Below are 18,407 nucleotides of genomic sequence, written 5' to 3'. Positions count from 1 at the left end.
CCCCGCTCCTTGTCCCCTGACTGCCCCCTCCTGGGACCCCTGCTCCTAACTGCCCTCCAGAACCCCACCCCCTACCTAAGACTCCCTGTTCCTTGTCCCCTAACTGCCCCCTCCTAAGACCCCCCCCAACTGCCCCCCAGGACCATACCCCCTACCTGTACCCTGACTGCCCAAAACTTTCTCCACTCTCCTCCAAAAGCCCCCCCCCCCGTTTCTTGACTGCCCCCTCCAGAACCTCCCAGTCCCTTCTCCTGCCCCCCCTTACCCTGCTGCTCAGAACAGGGTGTTGGGCTCTGTGCCAGCCGGACACATGGCTGAGCTCCCCTGCACAACACAAAACCCGGTCCCTGGCCCTGCACAGGGCTGCCGGAGCGGGCTGCAGGAGGAGGAGCTGCCGGCCGGCTCAGAATGCAGGGAGGGGGGGGTGGGAGGAGGAAGCTGCTCCGGAGTCCAGCCCGGGACTTTCCTGCAGCCCTCCCAGCCGCTCGCTCTGCCGGGGGAGGGGGAAATCCCGGACATTGTGAGTGCTTTACAAATTCCCCCCGGACGCTATTTTTAGCACACAAAAGGAGGACATGTCCGGGTAAATCCGGACGAATGGTAACCCTAGTCTAGTTTAAAGACTAAGGGCTTGTCTACATGGGGAAATTAGTGTGCAGTAAGCTAGGGTGCCAATTAAAAGCACACTAGCTACTCTGCACTAACACCCCATATAACATTCCTACTGTGCATTAAGAGTGCTCTTGGGCAGTTTAGTTTAACACACGCCCAAAGGGCATCAAGATACTGTGCACAAAGACACTTTTCATGTGCAGTAAGAGCGTCCATGCAGGCAGCTGGTGCAAGTAGCCAGTGTGCACGAGCTACTGCTGGTTTCCCCTCTCCCCCAGCCATGTAGACCTGCCCTTTAAACTAACTAAGACATATTTATTTTTTCTATATACAAAGTTTTATAGCTAACAGGCAAAGAACTAACTGTATGAAGTAACAACTAACTAAGGAATAAGATTACCTACTAAGGGCACGTCTTCACTACCCGCCGGATCGGCGGGTAGTGATCGATCTATCGGGGATCGATTTATCACGTCTACTGTAGACACGATAAAATCGATCCCTGATTGCTCTGCCGTCGACTCCGGAACTCCACCGCAGCGAGAGGCGGACCGGAGTCGACGGGGGAGCGGCAGCGGTCGACTCGCCGCCATCCTCACAGCCAGGTAAGTCGACCTAAAATACGCAACTTCCGCTACGCTATTTGCGTAGCTGAAGTTGCGTATCTTAGGTCGATTCCCCCACCCCCCCGTAGTGTAGACCTAGCCTAACAAATGCTAGTGAGGAGCAGAGAAGCAGGAGGACACTGCAGGTGTTCATCTGACTGCCAAAGGTGGTAACAAGGAACTGAAGGATGGTTTGGCCCACTTAGCACTTTATGCCTTGTAGTGCGTGATGGGGTATACACACAACACACTGGGATGGGAGGCATTAAAGGACAGTACTGGGCCCATCTAGCCCTGCCCCTCCAATCCTGCAGCGCATGCTCCAACTGGAGGCAGGGTTGAAAAGGGAGCAACTGTCTCACAAGGTGGGAGGTTGGAGAGGAGTACAGACCTACCCTGTAGCTTCCTGCCAAAAGGGGCTAGAGATGCCTCCCAGAAGCACCAGGACTGTATGCTGAGCCCCGTTGGGGCTGATGGTTTGGTTTCCTTTTGATTTTTCTTTATTTGGGACCAGAAGCAGAAGGAGCAGTGGTAGGAAGTGACCCAGGGAGGGTAACTCAGAAGCTCCACTCCCCGCTCCACGGGTCAATGCTACTGACACTCCTAGGGCCCTGGGTCAGAGTCAGGTGGCTTGGATGGGCCCACGCTCGCCTACCACTATCCCATGACTGAGTGGACCCTAACCCTAGGCCACCCAGCCCACCAAGGACCCTACTACAGGAGGCACAAAGATGGCAAGGGGCCCACTGTTGGCCAAAAGAAGCTGATCTCACATGCATGGGGTGCATGCTCACTATCAGTGGAATGCATGTAGACAATCACTTGAGAAAGAATTCAAAATTCAGATGGGCTCATATGTGCCTATCCCTGACAACCCCTTTCACTGCTGGCACAGAAGAGCAGAGAAGAAAATGGGAGCGGAGTAAAAACAGCTTTGTGCCTATCGATGTTCAGAGTAGTCCTGACAGAACAGATAAGAACTCAAAAAGTGCAAACTAAGGCTCAGATCCCACAATCAGATGCACATAGACCCCTGCATGGAACAGCACTGACTTAAAAGGATTCCACAGAGGCCACCTGTGCAGATCCAGTTGCAGGATTGGGGCTTCAGTACAGCTTTTTCCACTGTTGCAGATATAAATGGAGTTCATTCCATTGTTATCTTGTGTGCACACATAGTCATAGATTATTTTGTGTGAGAGTAAATAAATATTTGAACCCATGACTAACGCACTACTCCGCTGGAAATTGGTTTAGAGAACATTTATAACCAAATCCAGAGTAAATACCGCAGATATTTGCTGCAATAACACAGAAAACAAACAATGAAATATTACTATCTGCAAGAATCTTAGTTAAAAATTAGAGAAAAAGACAACTCACCATGTTCCTGCTGCTTCAGAGCTTCCAAATCCAGACTTTCATTTTCTTTGAAAAATAACCGAAACTGTTCAAAAGTGTCTGCATATAAGTTGGCTGCTTCAAATGCTGAATACACAGTTTCCTAAATGTTACACAAAAACGTCATTGTACATAAGAATTTGCTTGGAGCAAACTAATAGAAGAAATGAAAACAATTCTACGTGATACATTGACTCTTCTTTTTTGGTACTTTAAAAGAAAATTTCTGGAGGAACTGTAAGGTTCAGTGGATTGGTAATGGAATAGTGGTCTTTTATCTCTAGGTCGCCAGTCTGCATCTAACTCAGATCAATGGTGAATCAAATTCATTGCCATCTAAGGTCAGTTTGGTGACCTGGTTGAAAATATTTGGTAGTGTCAGTCCATTTCCTTGTGGACAGGTGCCCATGAATATAACTGGTGTCTATTAGCCCAGTTTCAGCAAAGATTGGATAGGCATGCAAACGGTCCTGTTGTATCAGCCTTAGCCATCCCTAGGGGCAGTACCTTCAGAAGAGACTTGGCACACAGTGGTATTGATTAATTAATGTTTAACAAAAAAAATCAAATCTGAAATTGAAACTGTTTGATACCTTTATTTGCTGGATGATAGCTTGCAAATGCTTATCATCTTTAAACATGGTTGATAAACTTGGTCCTTCACCACAAGTCTTTTCTTCAATTTTGTTATTAATAATAGGACGAGTAAAGGCATCAAAGTATTGATCAGGTACAAGATTAGCAATAGACAACACAGTTGCCTGAAACTGATTAATAATATCTGCAATACCTTCCTGTTAGACAAAGAAAACATCATTAACACCCTTTGAATCCTTCTGAATTGTGAAACAAATTAGGTGTGAAACATTTCCAAAATATAGTGCATTCATATGCATGCAAAGGTCTACGGCAGACTATCAATATGTCTCACTTCCAGACCAGCAGGAATGGGGAGTAGTGGAGAGGCAACCTGCTAAATACTGCTCTTGCCAGATAAGATACTAGATGGAGCCTCATCGGAAGAGCAAACAGGGAGAACCCAGAGGAAACCATCATTCCCCACTACAAAAGATACAGTAGGAGCCAGAAGACACTCTTCTTGTAGAGAAGAGCTTGTTCCCACCGACAGCTGATGCAGAATATCACTGTTGCACCATTGGATGTGGAGGAAGAGCTGACGAAAGCTATGCGAACTCAGTTAGCCCAGGTAGCCGGCTTGTGCTACTGCATTAAAAATAGCTATGTGCAGGTTGAGACACTTGCAGAGACCTGGGCTAGCCACCCAAGTTCAAGCCCATCCTACCCACGGGATCCAAGCCTCTGCCAGTGCTGCAGTGTTCACACAGCTCTTTTTTAGTGCACTACTGTGAGCTCCACAAGCCCACGTTTGTCTACCTGGGCTGGGAGGCTCACTCCCAGCTGCAGTGTAGACATCCCCTGAGTGGCTACTGTATTAGGCAGCGGTCTGTATTCCAAAGGGCAGCAGGGGGAGATGATCAGGTAGAGAGTATGTACAAATGTGAGATGTCACCTGTGAGTGTGGGATGAATCCCTAATGCATACAGGTATCTTTGAGATTCAAAGCACACAATCAGTTCCATTTTCATAGCGAGAGCGCCATGGACCCCAAACATACAGGGATGGATTCACTAGGATGCTATAGCTATTTTGCACCACTCTAGTGACCAGGCAACAAAACAAGATTTGCAGCTGCTTTGTGTCTCTGGACTCCATAAAAACAAGCGGGGCAAACCAATGAATCTGGCCCACAATCCTGACATTTCTGTTCAGTGAAATTGATTTAAACATGCAAGGAAAAGATAAATTGATACTTTCTTACAACAGACCTGGAAGTCATCCAAAGATGGTGCAAACAACAATGCATGGATCTCCAAAATTAACTCTGTAAGAAACATGGGCAGAAATGATTCTTCTTCATCCTGCCCTGCAGTCCCTGACACAGCCTGAAACAACGAAACCAAAACAATACAAATTTCAAAAGATCAGGACATTTTTAAAAATCTTGGTTGAAAAATAAACATCACTTTTTCTCTATGACCCTGCACATTTCTTTTAAGCAGACAAAAGAAGAATGAAAAAGTCTGATACAACAAATAAATGTCAGGGGCCAATCCTGGATTCACTGAAATCAAAGGCAAAATGTCCATTACTTCAACGGGAGCCAAACCAGGCCTTAAACTCTTTGTGAACAAACTTGCAAAGACAGATTCTTCTGATCTCAATTCAATTGGGTATAAATAAAGATTAACTCTGTCAAAGTCAATAGAATTACATCAGTGTAAAACTGTGGTAAGCAAGATCAGAATCAAGCCTTTGTCAGATAGCAGCAATTTTTGCAACCCTTGCACAGATCAGAAATTTGCCTCCATATATACATGTAAGTGCATGCTTTTGCTCCTTGGTACCATATCAAAGGCCGAGAATTTGTGAATATATTAAAGGGTAAACGGGGCACTAAAGAAAAAGTCTGGAAGAAGAGAAATCCCATTTAAAGTCTGAGATCTCAATTCAGATATACAGGAATTTTTCCAGGTCTAGGAATTTAAATAGAAGTTTCTTTGCAAAGGCCAATTTGGCACATATTGCTTGCAAATGGGATGGGGAGGGAAAGTAGGATTACAAACGTGTAATTTTTGTTTCTTTACTGCACTGTAAATACTATAGCAGCCATAGATTACACTAACAGTGCACTACTTTACTAACAGTAACTTTTGCAGGACAATGGAAGTTGAAGCTCTTTCTAAGAAAATGATAATCAGCATAGATTCACCTCTTAATGAGAATAATGCAAGAATTTAAACTTTCCTAACAAAAATTTCCTCTAAGCTTCATTTTTAAACCAACTTATAAACAGAAAACTATGCTACATGTAGGCTAAGATTGCAGTCATTGGTCTTGCTGAGTACTCAGCACTTTTGAAATCACGCCATTTATTTATATGCCTCATTATGGACTAAAGGGATTTTATGCACTCATTTTTAAAAAACTTGGCCTCAGTTTTCATTGAAACACAATTACCTTTTTTTCAGAGACTTCAATTTTTTCCTCTGTATTCCACTTCTGTATGACATCTGCAGCAGGTGTCCTTTTCAACTTATAAGAAAGGTAGTTCAAAAGAGTAGTGACTGATTTTACTGCCAGGACATGCATAGTGTTCACTATTAGGTAGTCAGCAAGACGGATAAAGCTTGAGGGACAGAAGAAGGAAGCGCAATACTTTGTCACTTTCTGTGAATACAAGTCTCTGTGATAAGAGCGTTTGATTTTTACGGAAAGGTGTACTGTATATTATACTTTCAAAGAGCCGATTCCTAAAGTCCTCACTCATTCCTTACTCAGGCAAAATTCCTATTAACCTTACTGGAACTTTTTTGCCTGTGTAAAGACAGAGTAAAAAATGAGTAAGGATTTCAGGATTTGGGCCAACAATTCTCCAACAGAAAGCAGAAAAATATCTGTACTCTAATATGCACAGCATGCATAAATATACAGAAGAAAAGAACTTTGAGAGATGGTTTTGTGATAGACTTTCAGAACAAATAATAGACCAAACTCTGAATTACTTCACATTTCATATCAAACTCGAAAGAGCTTATGACAAAGATGAGTGAGCCAGATTCACCAGTGCATTGGAGCTGCTTTGTGCTGCTCTGGGTTTAGGTTTTGTATCGCCACACTCGCGGAAAGCTGATGGAATGTACTGGCAAATCTGGTCCAGCAGTATTTACACAAGTGATAACTTGGTTTCATCTAGAAAAATGGAATGTTACTTCAAGAAACAAATGTTATTATGTGAATTCAGCAACAGAGCCTCAACTGCAGGGATGTTCTGCCATAACAAAAAATAGGAATCTCTCAAAGTCAGGCAGTATAACTGGGCTTTTTATTAACTTCTTAAGACATCTTAACTTTTTCTCAAGGATCAGCCCTTATTAGCTGAGTCACCGAACAGCACTGACATAAATGCTAAAAGTGGCATTTACAAAAACTGATAGTTTTGTCAGGCAACTCTAGAATTTGATTGTAAAAGTGAAACCTAAGATGATTGCCTGTAGGAATCAGGACAGATTTCCACTCCCCATCCTATTTACAGCACTGCAATAGTGGCTGGATGCCTTGTGAGGTTTTTTGCCTTTTTTTTTTTAATCTGGCTCTTATGATTATATTATTTGAGATGTTATTTATTAAGCACCAACAACATGCACTGAAGCATTTGATACTTGGTCCTTCCATATATTAGAAGAACTGATAGACTTGATCTGGTATGCAGTTATTATTTGCTTATGATCAGTCCAACATATACTAATGCATTGTTTGTAAGGAACACTGCATTGTATAATTTTAACTTTTATGTGATTATGTGAGACGAAAGCATAAGAACAACTTTTGCTACAGACACTAACCATGTTAACCTTCTACAATGAGACCTTTTGTTGGCCTGTTCTGTGTAGGTCATTTTCTCAGCTGTTTCTCCATAAAGTTCTCTTTCATAATGAGGAACAACAAGGAGACTTGAAGCAGCTAATCCAGTTACCATAGTTACCTGTTCTGTATGGAAGATATGCAAACACGTTAATGAAAATATTGCAAATACAACAGCATGTGTAACTGAAAATTCTACAGTTACATAAAACTATTACTAAAACAATTCAGTCTGAGTTGAGTCAAAAGCAAAGGGCATTTTGGGGGGCGGGGGGAGGAAAAATACAGCACAGTACCCAAGAAACTCCACCAGGGAAACTGCGCAGAAATTCCCCGATGGAAGGGTTCATAGGAAATCCCCCCTTCATCCCAACCCCTGCAAAGAAAGCAGAGAGCTCAATTCCCAAACCCTGTAGATCAGTGGTTCTCAACCACGGGTCCGGGGCCCTCTGGGGGACTGCGAACAGGTTTCAGGGGGGCTGCCAAGCAGGACCAGCGTTAGACTCGCTGGGGCCCAGTTCCGTCTGTTTAGGTAACACAAACAAGGTATAGCGAACATAAATATTTAAATGTACACTGCAGATTTCTGGGTAGCTCTATGACAACTGGGCCCAAGCAGCTCCAGAGGTAATGAGGAGCAGAAGATAGCAAGGAGATCCAATCAACTGCCATACCCCACCACTAAATTTAAAACCTTACAGTAACAAGCCAAAGAACATCCCTTAAACATCCTGAAGTAGCAATGTCAGCAGCAGCAAATGGAGAGCATTTCAACAAGTACTTCAGACTTCTTATTCTTTTCTAATTAAATAATTTAAAATATATACATTATAGACAAGTAAACAAATTTTTTTTACAAAAAATATTTTACAGTATGGGCAAGATCCTTAACTGGTGTAAACCAGTATAATGCTGTGGAAGCCAATGGAGCAACACTGATTTGCATCAGCTGAGGTTTTGGCAATATGCATAGCATTTAAACAAGTAGTCCTTTTAAAATAGTTTTTGCTTTTTAAAAAATTACTCACACATTTGGGTTTAAAACTTATGAGCCTATTAATAAAATCCTGAGTGCACCTTTATCAGTTTACATACTGGGATCTAATGGAGGTCAAAGTGGAAAATATGTATATGACTGATTGTTATGGTTCTCTTCTTGATTTAGGCTCCAATCCAGTAAAGTATCTAAGCATGTCCGTAGCCCTATTGACTTCAATGGGACTAGTCATATGCTACAATTAAGCACATATTTTAGTGGTGCAGCGCACTCAGGGTATATTTACACTGGAACAAAAGGCCCGTGGCATGGCCGTGGCTGGCCAAAGTCAGCTGACTCGGGCTCACGGGGTTAAGGTTCAGCTATAGAACTTCCTGCCACTGGAGATCAGAATGAGCCCGTGTTCCTCCTCATTTTGAACAGAACGCAAGTTCTGGAAAAGAGAAGACTGAGAGGGGACATGATAGCAGTTTTCAGGTATTTAAAAGGGTGTCATAAGGAGGAGGGAGAAAACTTGTTCACCTTAGCCTCTAAGGATAGAACAAGAAGCAATGGGCTTAAACTGCAGCAAGGGAGCTTTAGGTTGGACATTAGGAAAAAGTTCCTGTCAGGGTGGTTAAACACTGGAATAAACTGCCTAGGGAGGTTGTGGAATCTCCATCTCTGGAGATATTTAAGAGTAGGTTAGATAAATGTCTGTCAGGGATGGTCTAGACGGTATTTGGTCCTGCCATGAGGGCAGGGGACTGGACTCGATGACCTCTAGAGGTCCCTTCCAGTCCTAGAATCTATGAATCATAAGAATCTATGAATCAATTGTTTATGGAGGCCTAACCCAAACAGTCAAAGCTGGATGCTAACATTATAGTTTTTGAGGTGGCCTCTTATGGGAATTGTTAGACATTATTTATTATCAAATGGACTATAAATAGACATGGAAGAAGAGAATCCTAAAAGATGCACCTTTTCCACAATAGACTACATATTCAAAATTATAACCCCATGCCTACCAGATTAAGGGGAAAATACTAGACTCATTCAAGAAACAGTTCAGTGGCCCGGCATATAGGAGAAAATGCACAGTAAAGATCCACATGTCCTGCAGTCATTTCCTAAATGTTTAGTTTCTTTTCATACCTGTACTGCCTGGTCCATAAAAATAATCATCAGGAGTGAATCCAGATTCAAGCAGGGCAGTTCGACAAGCACTTCTAACAACTTCTTTCGCTAGCTCCCTGAACTCTGCTAGACGGCTTGCCACCTGAAAATGATAGTACGCATAAAGAACCATGTAAACCTAATCTCTAAAAGAACATGTCGGGAACTTGGAACCAATGAAAACAGCTCACCTCATCCAGTTGTTTGAACTGAGTGCTTCTAAATTCCTCCAGGGTGTACGTGTAACCTTTCTCAATACGACAAAGCCCCATGTCACTGATTCGGTAACACATTTCTTGAACATTAAGCACTGCAGGCCGCAAGGACTGCCAAATAATAAGAATAGTTTATCAAGAGATATTTACAAATTAAAATCCAAACAAAGGCTTAGATTTACGACTTTTTGAAAATCACATTAGTATCTGATTTTATGTTTGGTAAGACAGTACAGGATTCCTACTAGCTGAAAATACGTTAGGCCAGAACTCCATTTGAGAGGACACATCCCTATTTTAGCAATGACATTAGCTTTCTACTTCCTTCAGAAATACCATCATTAGCAAATACGTACAGCATTAATGATGAACAAGTTCTCCTGCAAAGCTTTACGGCACGCACTGATTTTCTTGGCACGGACATTTTTCCTCCACTCTGTAAATGACTTCAATTTGCAAAAGATAGCAAATATGGGAATCTTAGTAAATGTTTTGTGATACAGATATTCCTGCTCCCAGCGATCTAGCTGCATGAATTCAACTTCTCCATCACATGTGTGGATAACTGCTTTCTGGCTAATGGTGTAGTAGTCATTTTTGTTGATGCAGTCATAGTTTACGATTCTAAAAATAAATGCAAAGTTGATTTTAATAGGATACAAATGAATTCACTGATCTCCAGTAAAATCTAGAAAAAAACCTAAGGAGGTAGGCCCATTAAGATGGCTTTGTGACTGCATCGTGCCACAAGCTGCAGCAGGAGCCAAAAATCTCTTCTCAGTTGTCTTTTCAGCTCCCACTTTTAGGGCCTGATTCTCCACTGTAACATCACTTTAAAACTGGAGTAACTCTCCAAGAGGCAAAGAGAGAGCAGCAGCTAAGGCTGCAGCACTTATGACATCACTAATCAGCATGGGACCTTAACTCTGATCAACTGATAGTCCCTTTTACTTTAATAGGGCTATGCACATGCTTAAAATAAGTACATACGAAAGTGCTTTTCTGGATTGGAAAAGCATGCTCAACACCTTGCAGGACCGAGTCCTCGAAATGTAGCCATAAATCGTCTAGTCTTCAGCCTTGTACCCTGCCTTCAGACTGACAAGGGAGGTCCATTTCATCCTCCACAATCCCACTTGTGTAGTGGGAGATGAATTATGTATGCCCTAGAGGTTTGGCTGGATAGCAAGCTCTGTAGTCTCTGGCTTTAACTCTAGTCTTTTCCCAAGCCCAATGATCACTTAGCCACTAACAGTGCAACATCATTCACTTATTACTCAAGAGACGTTCATTTCCTCACAGAAAGGCCTCAACAACATTGTGAATGCCACAGTAACATCACATTTTCAACACACACCCATGATGCATTTATTTATGGGATGGATGGTCCAAGACCTAGGTCAGCAGTGAGTATGGCATCTAAAGAGTTAAACAAATGTGGCCAATTGGTCTGGACATGTTTTGATATGGCCCCAAGATGATTTTGTCACATGGACATTGCGTTCAGTACATTCTTACATGCTCAGAATTCTGTGGATTCAGTGATCTGAAACTGGAATTAGAACGTTTGCTTAATTTAGCATCAATTCTCTAGGCAGCACACAGGTTAGTGAGTTCTTTGTTTTTTTTAATTCCCAACTTCTGGTGAGAGGTTAGGGATGTTGCAGCATCATTTAGTTTCAGACCAGAGTATTAAAGGGCAATCCATCAATGTTTCAGTTCAGATTCAGCATCACAGCCACCATCCTACTGAGAAGAACAGCACATGACTCCTTTTCCAAGTTTTTCAATAGCATTCTTTAAAATCAGCCAAAAGGATTTCTGCAGAATAATATAAAGCTCTCCCATCACACCTGAGGTACAGTGGCCTGCCTCCATAGTAGGGTGACCAGACAGCAAGTGTGAAAAATCGGGACGGGGGTAATAGGCTTCTATATGAGAAAAAGCCTCAAACATCGGGACTGTCCCTATAAAATCAGGACATCTGGTCACCCTACTCCATAGTAACGTTAGCACAAGGAGCCAAAGAATCCAGAAATTAAAATATTACCATTAGCGCAGTGGTTTGACCCAACTTTCTCCTCTATTGTTTTATCTATCTCCTTCTGACTCTGTTTTTGCTTGTGTCTCAATCTTTCTGCCTTTAGTCAGATGATCTGGCACCTCTTGAAATTTCTTCCAACTCATGGTGCCTTTATTAGCTTTACTGGAGGAAGTACCCTCTCTGTGATTAACAGGAGATACTATTTGTGGCAAGATGGCTGTTCTCGTCCTTAATAGTTTCCTTGTATCTACCATATTACTGGTACCAGATAAAGGACTAGATCCTCGGCAGGTATATACCAATTTACCTGGACCAATACATCACTCATACTCTGCAGCCAGATTGTCATTAAGATGTGCATTTCTTGGCCTTGTGCTTGACAACACTCCTGAAACAGGTGCTCATCTCTTTATCTAGCACACTTCATGTTATATTGATAACCTCTAAAGAATATAGTCCTACTTTCTTTTTATATCCAATTATAGTTATATTAAAAATATGAAGCAACTTTCTTAAAAAGTAACAGTTCCAATATCAACTATTTTCAAAGAATTAAATGGTAAAATATAAAGGGGAAAATTAAACACAAGACAATTAGCCAGCATTAAAAAGTAGATAATACATCAACCCTGCTCATTATAAACTTTAACAATAAGTTTCGATGCATAATCTGAATAAACAGCTTGAAAAAAATAACTCACTTCAAATTAAAAGTATCGTATTTAATGGATGACTTAGGAACTGCTGGAGTCATGTACAGGAATCCAAGATTTTTGTTTTCACATATTATTTTAATGATTTTCAGAGGATCTGTAATGTTAGCTTTAATTACATCTTCTGTTTCATTAAAAACATAAGAAGGTGGAGAGGTGGAAGGTTTACAGGCACTTGGCTTTAGAGCAGTACGGAGCTGTTTGGGAGGAGTAGGAGTTAGTACCTTACTGGGGCTTTGCTGCTGTACCTTAAAATAAAAGCAAAATTAGATTATCAGTTTACAGAAAAAATACATCAGACATGGCAAAATATCCTTATGTCATGACAATGCCCTTTTATAACTTTCTTAATTCAAGGATATTAGCAATTGCAAAATTAATATTTAAATATAAAATCAGAGCCCAGGGAAATGAATTTGGGGGGAAAGAAAAGAAGGAAGCAATCCATTAAGAAAAGGAATATCCAGGCTATTGTCGGATATAGCTCTCAATAAAGATGCTTGTAAGGGCAAAGCCATGAACAGAAGAAATACAAGTATTTTTTCTCATTGTTAAAGCCTGTGTCAGAGTTTGCTGCCTCTACCTTACTAGCACTGTTCTATATACCGGTTCTTTTCATCCTGATGAAGACTGGCCAAAAGTGATCACCCTTTCTTGAGTTTTCAAGTAATCTCAAAAGTACAATGAAGGGCTGTGGAGTCATAACATGGGACTGGCCAAGCTCCATGACACTGCTCCTTGTGGGTCAGACAGATTTCCATGGCTAAAGGCAGGCAGCTCCCATCTTTGTAAGTTCTGGAAGGGGATGGGGGAGGGAAGAGCAGAGTTGTCATCCCTGGAGACCTGTGGGGCTGGGAGCCTTCACCTTTTCAAACTCCATAGGGTCTCTCGCAGCCCCTTCAAAGGAAAACTTGTCTCCCTCTCCCTGAGGCTATCTCCCACAGATTTCTCTGAAAGGATCAACCTGGGCCAATGTAATTATCTCACGTTAAAAGGCTGCACTCCTTCCTTACACAGAAACTCCACTGATTTCAACAGAATGAGAAGTACAGGAGTGGGGGTCCGTAACAGTTCATGATCAGGGTCACTATTCAATATCTGCTTTTCTCTTACATGCTCTGGAAGCTCAGCTAAAAGAGCATAGGATGCCATCGGTTCCATGGAAGCAGACCGTTTTCTTTTATCTGCTGAGGGAGAAGGCTGCAGTAATCCACAAGCTAATAAACGCTCTCTGTTCTTTTGATAGATGTATTCAGGCTGTTTATGATGCTGATATACCTTTAGCACAGGCTTGGGGGAGGAAAAAAATACAAAAAATAGAGGAAGTTAACGATTAATTTGAAGGAAAGGAATCCAAAAGTAAAATTGCATAGTCTTATATCAGAGAGTTGCGTGCTTCGCTGCTGCGCTGGCAGGTGGTAGGAATGGCAGGAACGTGAATGTGCAGTGTTACAGGATACTGACACTAAAGCTAAAATGTATTGTTCATTCACCTAAACCACTCCTCCTCTTCATTGTTTTATCAATTTCATATCAATAACAACTTCCCCTTGACAGTATCAATTTGGTGCCGCAGGCAGAGAACCCTGAGTAGTACCACTGTGACATGAGAAGTAACTTAGCCGGTCAGCATTCATATTCTCCACTATCCCTAACCGTACCTTTAAACCCTAACCCTAAAACTGCTGCCTGTCTTGGTCATCTCTCCCCTTGACTGCCCGTTTCCTGCTGTAGGCAGAAGAGTTTCACTGCAGCCCCAAATGGGCACCGTTTAGATGAACTGGAACTGTTGACTGGGCAAACGTCAATGATCTTGCCTGAGCCAGGTATAGTGTGGAGGGAGCCATGAAACAAATCTGCAGCCTCATGCCTATGCAGCGTATAGAGCTCCTGACCAGAAGCAGACCTGCTATTCCAATCCTGAGCCCCCTGTACCCACCAACTCAGTCCTGACCTGCAGTTTCATTTGCTGACTCAAACAATGGGGTTAAAGTATGTAATTGAACTGGAGTGAGTGAGTGATGACTAGCAGAGTTACCTATGATGTCACAATGTTCCTCTGCCTGCAACACCAAATGGGGACTGTGTGGAAATTAGCTTTTTCTGGTGTCCTGGTTCTTCCTCTCAGCATATAAACTTGGACTGAAAATACCTTTGCTAATCAGCATTTTAATTAGCTGAAGATGTTCTTTCAAAAAAAAAAAAAAAAAAAAACTAAAGAAAGCTGTTGTGCTTCATGTATTACTTAATATTACCTATATGAAAAACTGCAGGTCAGACCCTCAGCTGGTGTAAATCACTACAGTGCCAGGGACTTCAGTTAAGCTACAAGTTTGCATCAGCTGAGGATCTGGGCCTACATTTCTAGTTTTTTAGAAGAATTGGCATATACATCTTACTACAGTTAATGACTTTGGGACAAAATTTTATTATACTGTGAATATAATAGCTCCCATTTACAGATCAGTTTAAATATCGTATTTCTCTTAAACATACCAAAGGTTCCAGTTTTATGGCTTGCTGTCTCTTTCTTGTTCTTTCTTGCGATTTTGTGCTATGTATGAATTTAAGACCTTGAGGATTTGCTGCTATCTGTTTTGGAGCCATACAAACTAGTCTTTCCCTCAGCTTACTGGTATTAGTGATTGAAGCAGGAAGTTCTGCACTTGTATATTCATTGTTTCTGCCATTTACAGAGGATGATGATGTAGTTAAAGAAGGCAACGACAGCTTCTTAGACATAGTTACCTAAAAATGAAACATACATAATTTTTAAAGTAAAACAAAGGAGGGTATTACAAATCTACATCCATTTTGTTGTAGAATTTAAAATGCCCAGATATTAACCAACTATCTCAAAAAAAGAAAAGAAAAATGTTTGTAACAAACTGTATTAAAATAATAGGGCAGATACTAATCTGGTTTTTACATTACATACAAAAGCAGTGAGTGAGCATCAAAGCATTTTGAGAATGTGTTTAGCTGAAAGACATATCCAATAGTTTCAGGAGGAAAAGAGAGAGTTGTAGAAAGTGGAGGGGCTACGTGTACCTCTAATTTTACAATTTTCTTCCTCTCCAAATCTTTCCTCTTCTTTATCAGTCAGATACATTTGTATAGGACTTTTGGAATTATTCTAATTAAATTATGTAACTATTAAGAGCCTCCCCCTTCCTCCTCAAGAAGATCAAGGGCAGGGGGGTTGAGGGGCAGACCACCACACCTACATTATTTATCTCCTGATCCACCAGAAGACCACCCTTGGCAGGTCCACAGATATTAGGATCTGATGGCGGGGAGGTGTTGGACAAGAGGAGGAACAAGACTGAGGCCATGGCAACATATTTCTCTCCTACCCAAACCTCAGCAGGGATTACATAAATAAATTAATGAGTCATCACCGGTAGCTAATTGATATTAACTCACTCAAACTCCCTTGCAGCAGGCGCTGTGGCTGCCAAGAGCCCGGAGGGAACTGAATAGAGCTGGAATGCATTCATAGATCCCTGTGCAGATACAAAATTTGTATCCGCATCGATCTGCGATCCACAAACATGGTCCACAGATATAAAGCGGATATCCGCAGATTTGCAGGGCTCTATGCATTCAGGGGCACTATGTTTTTTGGTGTAACCTCCTCCCCACCCATCAGTTCTGTGGAGGTGTGAGCAGGACCGCATAAAGCAAACAGCATTCTTTTCACTCCCTCAGACCACAGCCTTTGTCTCACTTCCAGCACTCCACCTAGCCAGCTTCAAGACATCTGAAATATGGACACAAAAGAAATGAGGTGGAAAGAGAAAAGTGTCTATAGTTTTGGTACTGCAAATATAACACAGTTAAGAACCCCAGTCCTACGCAAATTCAAATTGTTCTGTTTTCCATGGATTTACCAGAGTGGAGACAGCACAAGAACTGGAAACCCTACAAATTTATTTTAAAAGTTAAAACTAAGGGAGAAGAAGAGTCGGATTTCAATTCTGCACTATTACCCTTCAGGAGAAATACATAGCAATTTATAAATCAGTTTCACTATAACAAGAGATGTCCTATCTTGGAAAAAATTCAAAATCTTCACCTCTAGTAGTGGTGGGAAAGTTTTCTTTACCACTCCCTTCCCTTCCCCCCCCCCCCCCAATACATTAGCTCTCATTAAAGAAAACTGTATTAAGAGTGGCAGCTGTTCATTTCCTGCTGGGAATACATCGCTACCCCGATATAACGCGACCTGATATAACAAGAATTAGGATATAATGCGGTAAAGCAATGCTCCGGGGGGGAGCAGGGCTGAACACTCCAGCAGATCAAAGCAAGTTTGATATAACGCAGTTTCACCTATAACACGGTCAGATTTTTTTGGCTCCCGAGGACAGCGTTATATCAGGGTAGAGGAAGCCAGGAATTCCACCTTAACTTTCTCTTCTGCAAGTACTAGAAACTTCTCTCCTTTGTTCAAATAGAGCAGAGGAGGAAGAGGGAAGGTATGATCCTCTTGAAACGCAGGATTTACCACCAACCTGGTATGGGGATTACACAAATGAAGCACCATGCACACCTGTAGCATTATACCAGTAATAATAATGATGCTATGCTGGAAGAAGGTATTAATGGCTTCCCTGAATCACAGACCTGGTTAAAATTGATAGGTGTACTAACCCCCCTTCCTTCATGCTAAATGGGAGGAGCAATTAAGCCCATTTTTAATGTAAAATAGCTGGAGTCAATAGGAACTACTGCCCAAGGAGCGGCTTGGAGAAGCGGAGTACGGCTAAGCTGCATGGTCTGAGGGGTTTCCCTGGGACTGGTGAATCCACAGAGGCACTTGACAAGCTGTGTGCCTGAGAGAGGCAGAAAGCCAGCAGACAATGAGAGAAACCCTCAGAGGAAGCAGAGGGACAGAGCTCCTGGGGGCACAGGACTTGCTAGAGAGGCAGGCTTGGAAACTGTGAGCAAGGAAACTCCCTGCTATTGTTTGTTCCTACTGTGGTCAGAAAAATTGGACTTTATGTACATTCTTTGTAAATACACAGGTTTGCACCAAAGCAATACCTGCTTCATATAATCAATTTCTCCTCCTCTCAGAAACAACCCAGCAAGACCCCATATATTGTTTAGCTACTTGGGCCCAGCGGATGCAGGGGGATCCCGGGTGGGGGGATGCAGGGGGTGCCCTGGGGGCTCCCAGTTGGGGAATGGGGAGATGCGGGGGGGGGGCCCGGGCGGGGGTGGGAGGATGGGGGGGGGTCCCAGCCTAGGGGATGCAGGTGGGGTCCCAGCTGGGGGTCCCGGCCGGAGGATTCAGGGGGTGTCCTGGTCAGGGGATGTAGGGGGGGGGTTCCGGCTGGATGGGGAATGCAGGGGGGAGGCCCGTCCGAGGAATGCAGGGGGAGTCTCAAGGGGTCCGGGAGGATGCAGGGAGGGTCTCTAGCAGGGGGCAGAGGGATGCAGGGAATTCCCGGGAGGGGGGATGCAGAGGGGAGTCCAGGGCCGGGAGATGTAGGAGAATCCTAGCTGGGGGGCGGGGGGATGCAGGCGGGGGGGTGTCCGGGGTGGGCGGAGGATGCAGGTGGGGCCCAGGCGGGGGGATGCGGGGGGGTCCCGGGGAGGGCCCGGGCGGGGGGGCTGGGGGGGGGGGGGGGGGGGGGGGGGTCCCGGGGGGGGCGGGGGGGGGGGGGGGGGTCCCGCCGAGGGGGTCCTGGGGGTCCCAGCCGCTGGCGCCGGGAGGCGGCATTTCACTCACTCGCTCCCCAGACTCGCGGCTCCGGCCCCAGCGAGCGCCCGGTCGCCCGGCAACAGCCCCGACGCCTCAGCCCCAGCTGCCCCCGCGCAGGCCGGGGCGGGGCGAACGGTCGCTACGGTAACGGGAGCCCGCTCGCCTCAACCCATGGCGGCCCCGCCCGCCCGCCGCGCGCTGCGGGGAGTCAAACCACCTGCCCGCCGCGCGCCGCCGAGCCGCTCACTGACCTGGCCGAGGCCTGTGTTGGCATAATGCGGGGTGATATTTGCATGCATTACGTAGGTCATTTGCATACAGGCTGCGGCCCCCGGCTCACCCCAGTGCCGCTAGCAGGGGCCGCTCCCAGGCAGCCCGGGGCCCCCGCGCTCCCAGCACGTGGGGGCTGTTCGAGCCGGGCCGGGCTTTAAAGGTCTTTAGGCCCTAAAGTTGGAGCCAGTGGGATTGTCAGACGTGCCTGGGGGAGGTCACTGCCCTCCCCCCCC

At 43.9% G+C, this 18,407-nt stretch overlaps 1 protein-coding gene across 1 annotated transcript in view; it reads right to left on the bottom strand.

Annotated features, from left to right (window-relative positions):
- DNAH6 (dynein axonemal heavy chain 6) overlaps positions 1–18,040 on the bottom strand; it is a 190,541-nt gene extending 172,501 nt beyond the window's left edge. The window contains exons 1-12 of the mRNA XM_034774925.1: positions 17,929–18,040; positions 14,685–14,936; positions 13,302–13,478; positions 12,177–12,436; positions 9,788–10,055; positions 9,408–9,542; positions 9,196–9,319; positions 7,043–7,187; positions 5,658–5,826; positions 4,466–4,582; positions 3,212–3,412; positions 2,601–2,721 (exon numbers count right to left, since the gene is read on the bottom strand). Of these exons, the coding sequence (XP_034630816.1) occupies positions 2,601–2,721; positions 3,212–3,412; positions 4,466–4,582; positions 5,658–5,826; positions 7,043–7,187; positions 9,196–9,319; positions 9,408–9,542; positions 9,788–10,055; positions 12,177–12,436; positions 13,302–13,478; positions 14,685–14,930 (1,963 nt within the window). The 5' untranslated portion in view covers positions 14,931–14,936; positions 17,929–18,040. The remainder of the gene's footprint in view (positions 1–2,600; positions 2,722–3,211; positions 3,413–4,465; positions 4,583–5,657; positions 5,827–7,042; positions 7,188–9,195; positions 9,320–9,407; positions 9,543–9,787; positions 10,056–12,176; positions 12,437–13,301; positions 13,479–14,684; positions 14,937–17,928) is intronic.
- Between the last annotated feature and the right edge of the window lie 367 nt (positions 18,041–18,407).

Source organism: Trachemys scripta, chromosome 6 (assembly GCF_013100865.1).
Source record: "Trachemys scripta elegans isolate TJP31775 chromosome 6, CAS_Tse_1.0, whole genome shotgun sequence".
Taxonomy (NCBI): Eukaryota; Metazoa; Chordata; order Testudines; family Emydidae; genus Trachemys; species Trachemys scripta.
Note: the sequence above shows the minus strand (reverse complement) of the source record. Positions and strands in the feature narration are given on the sequence as shown.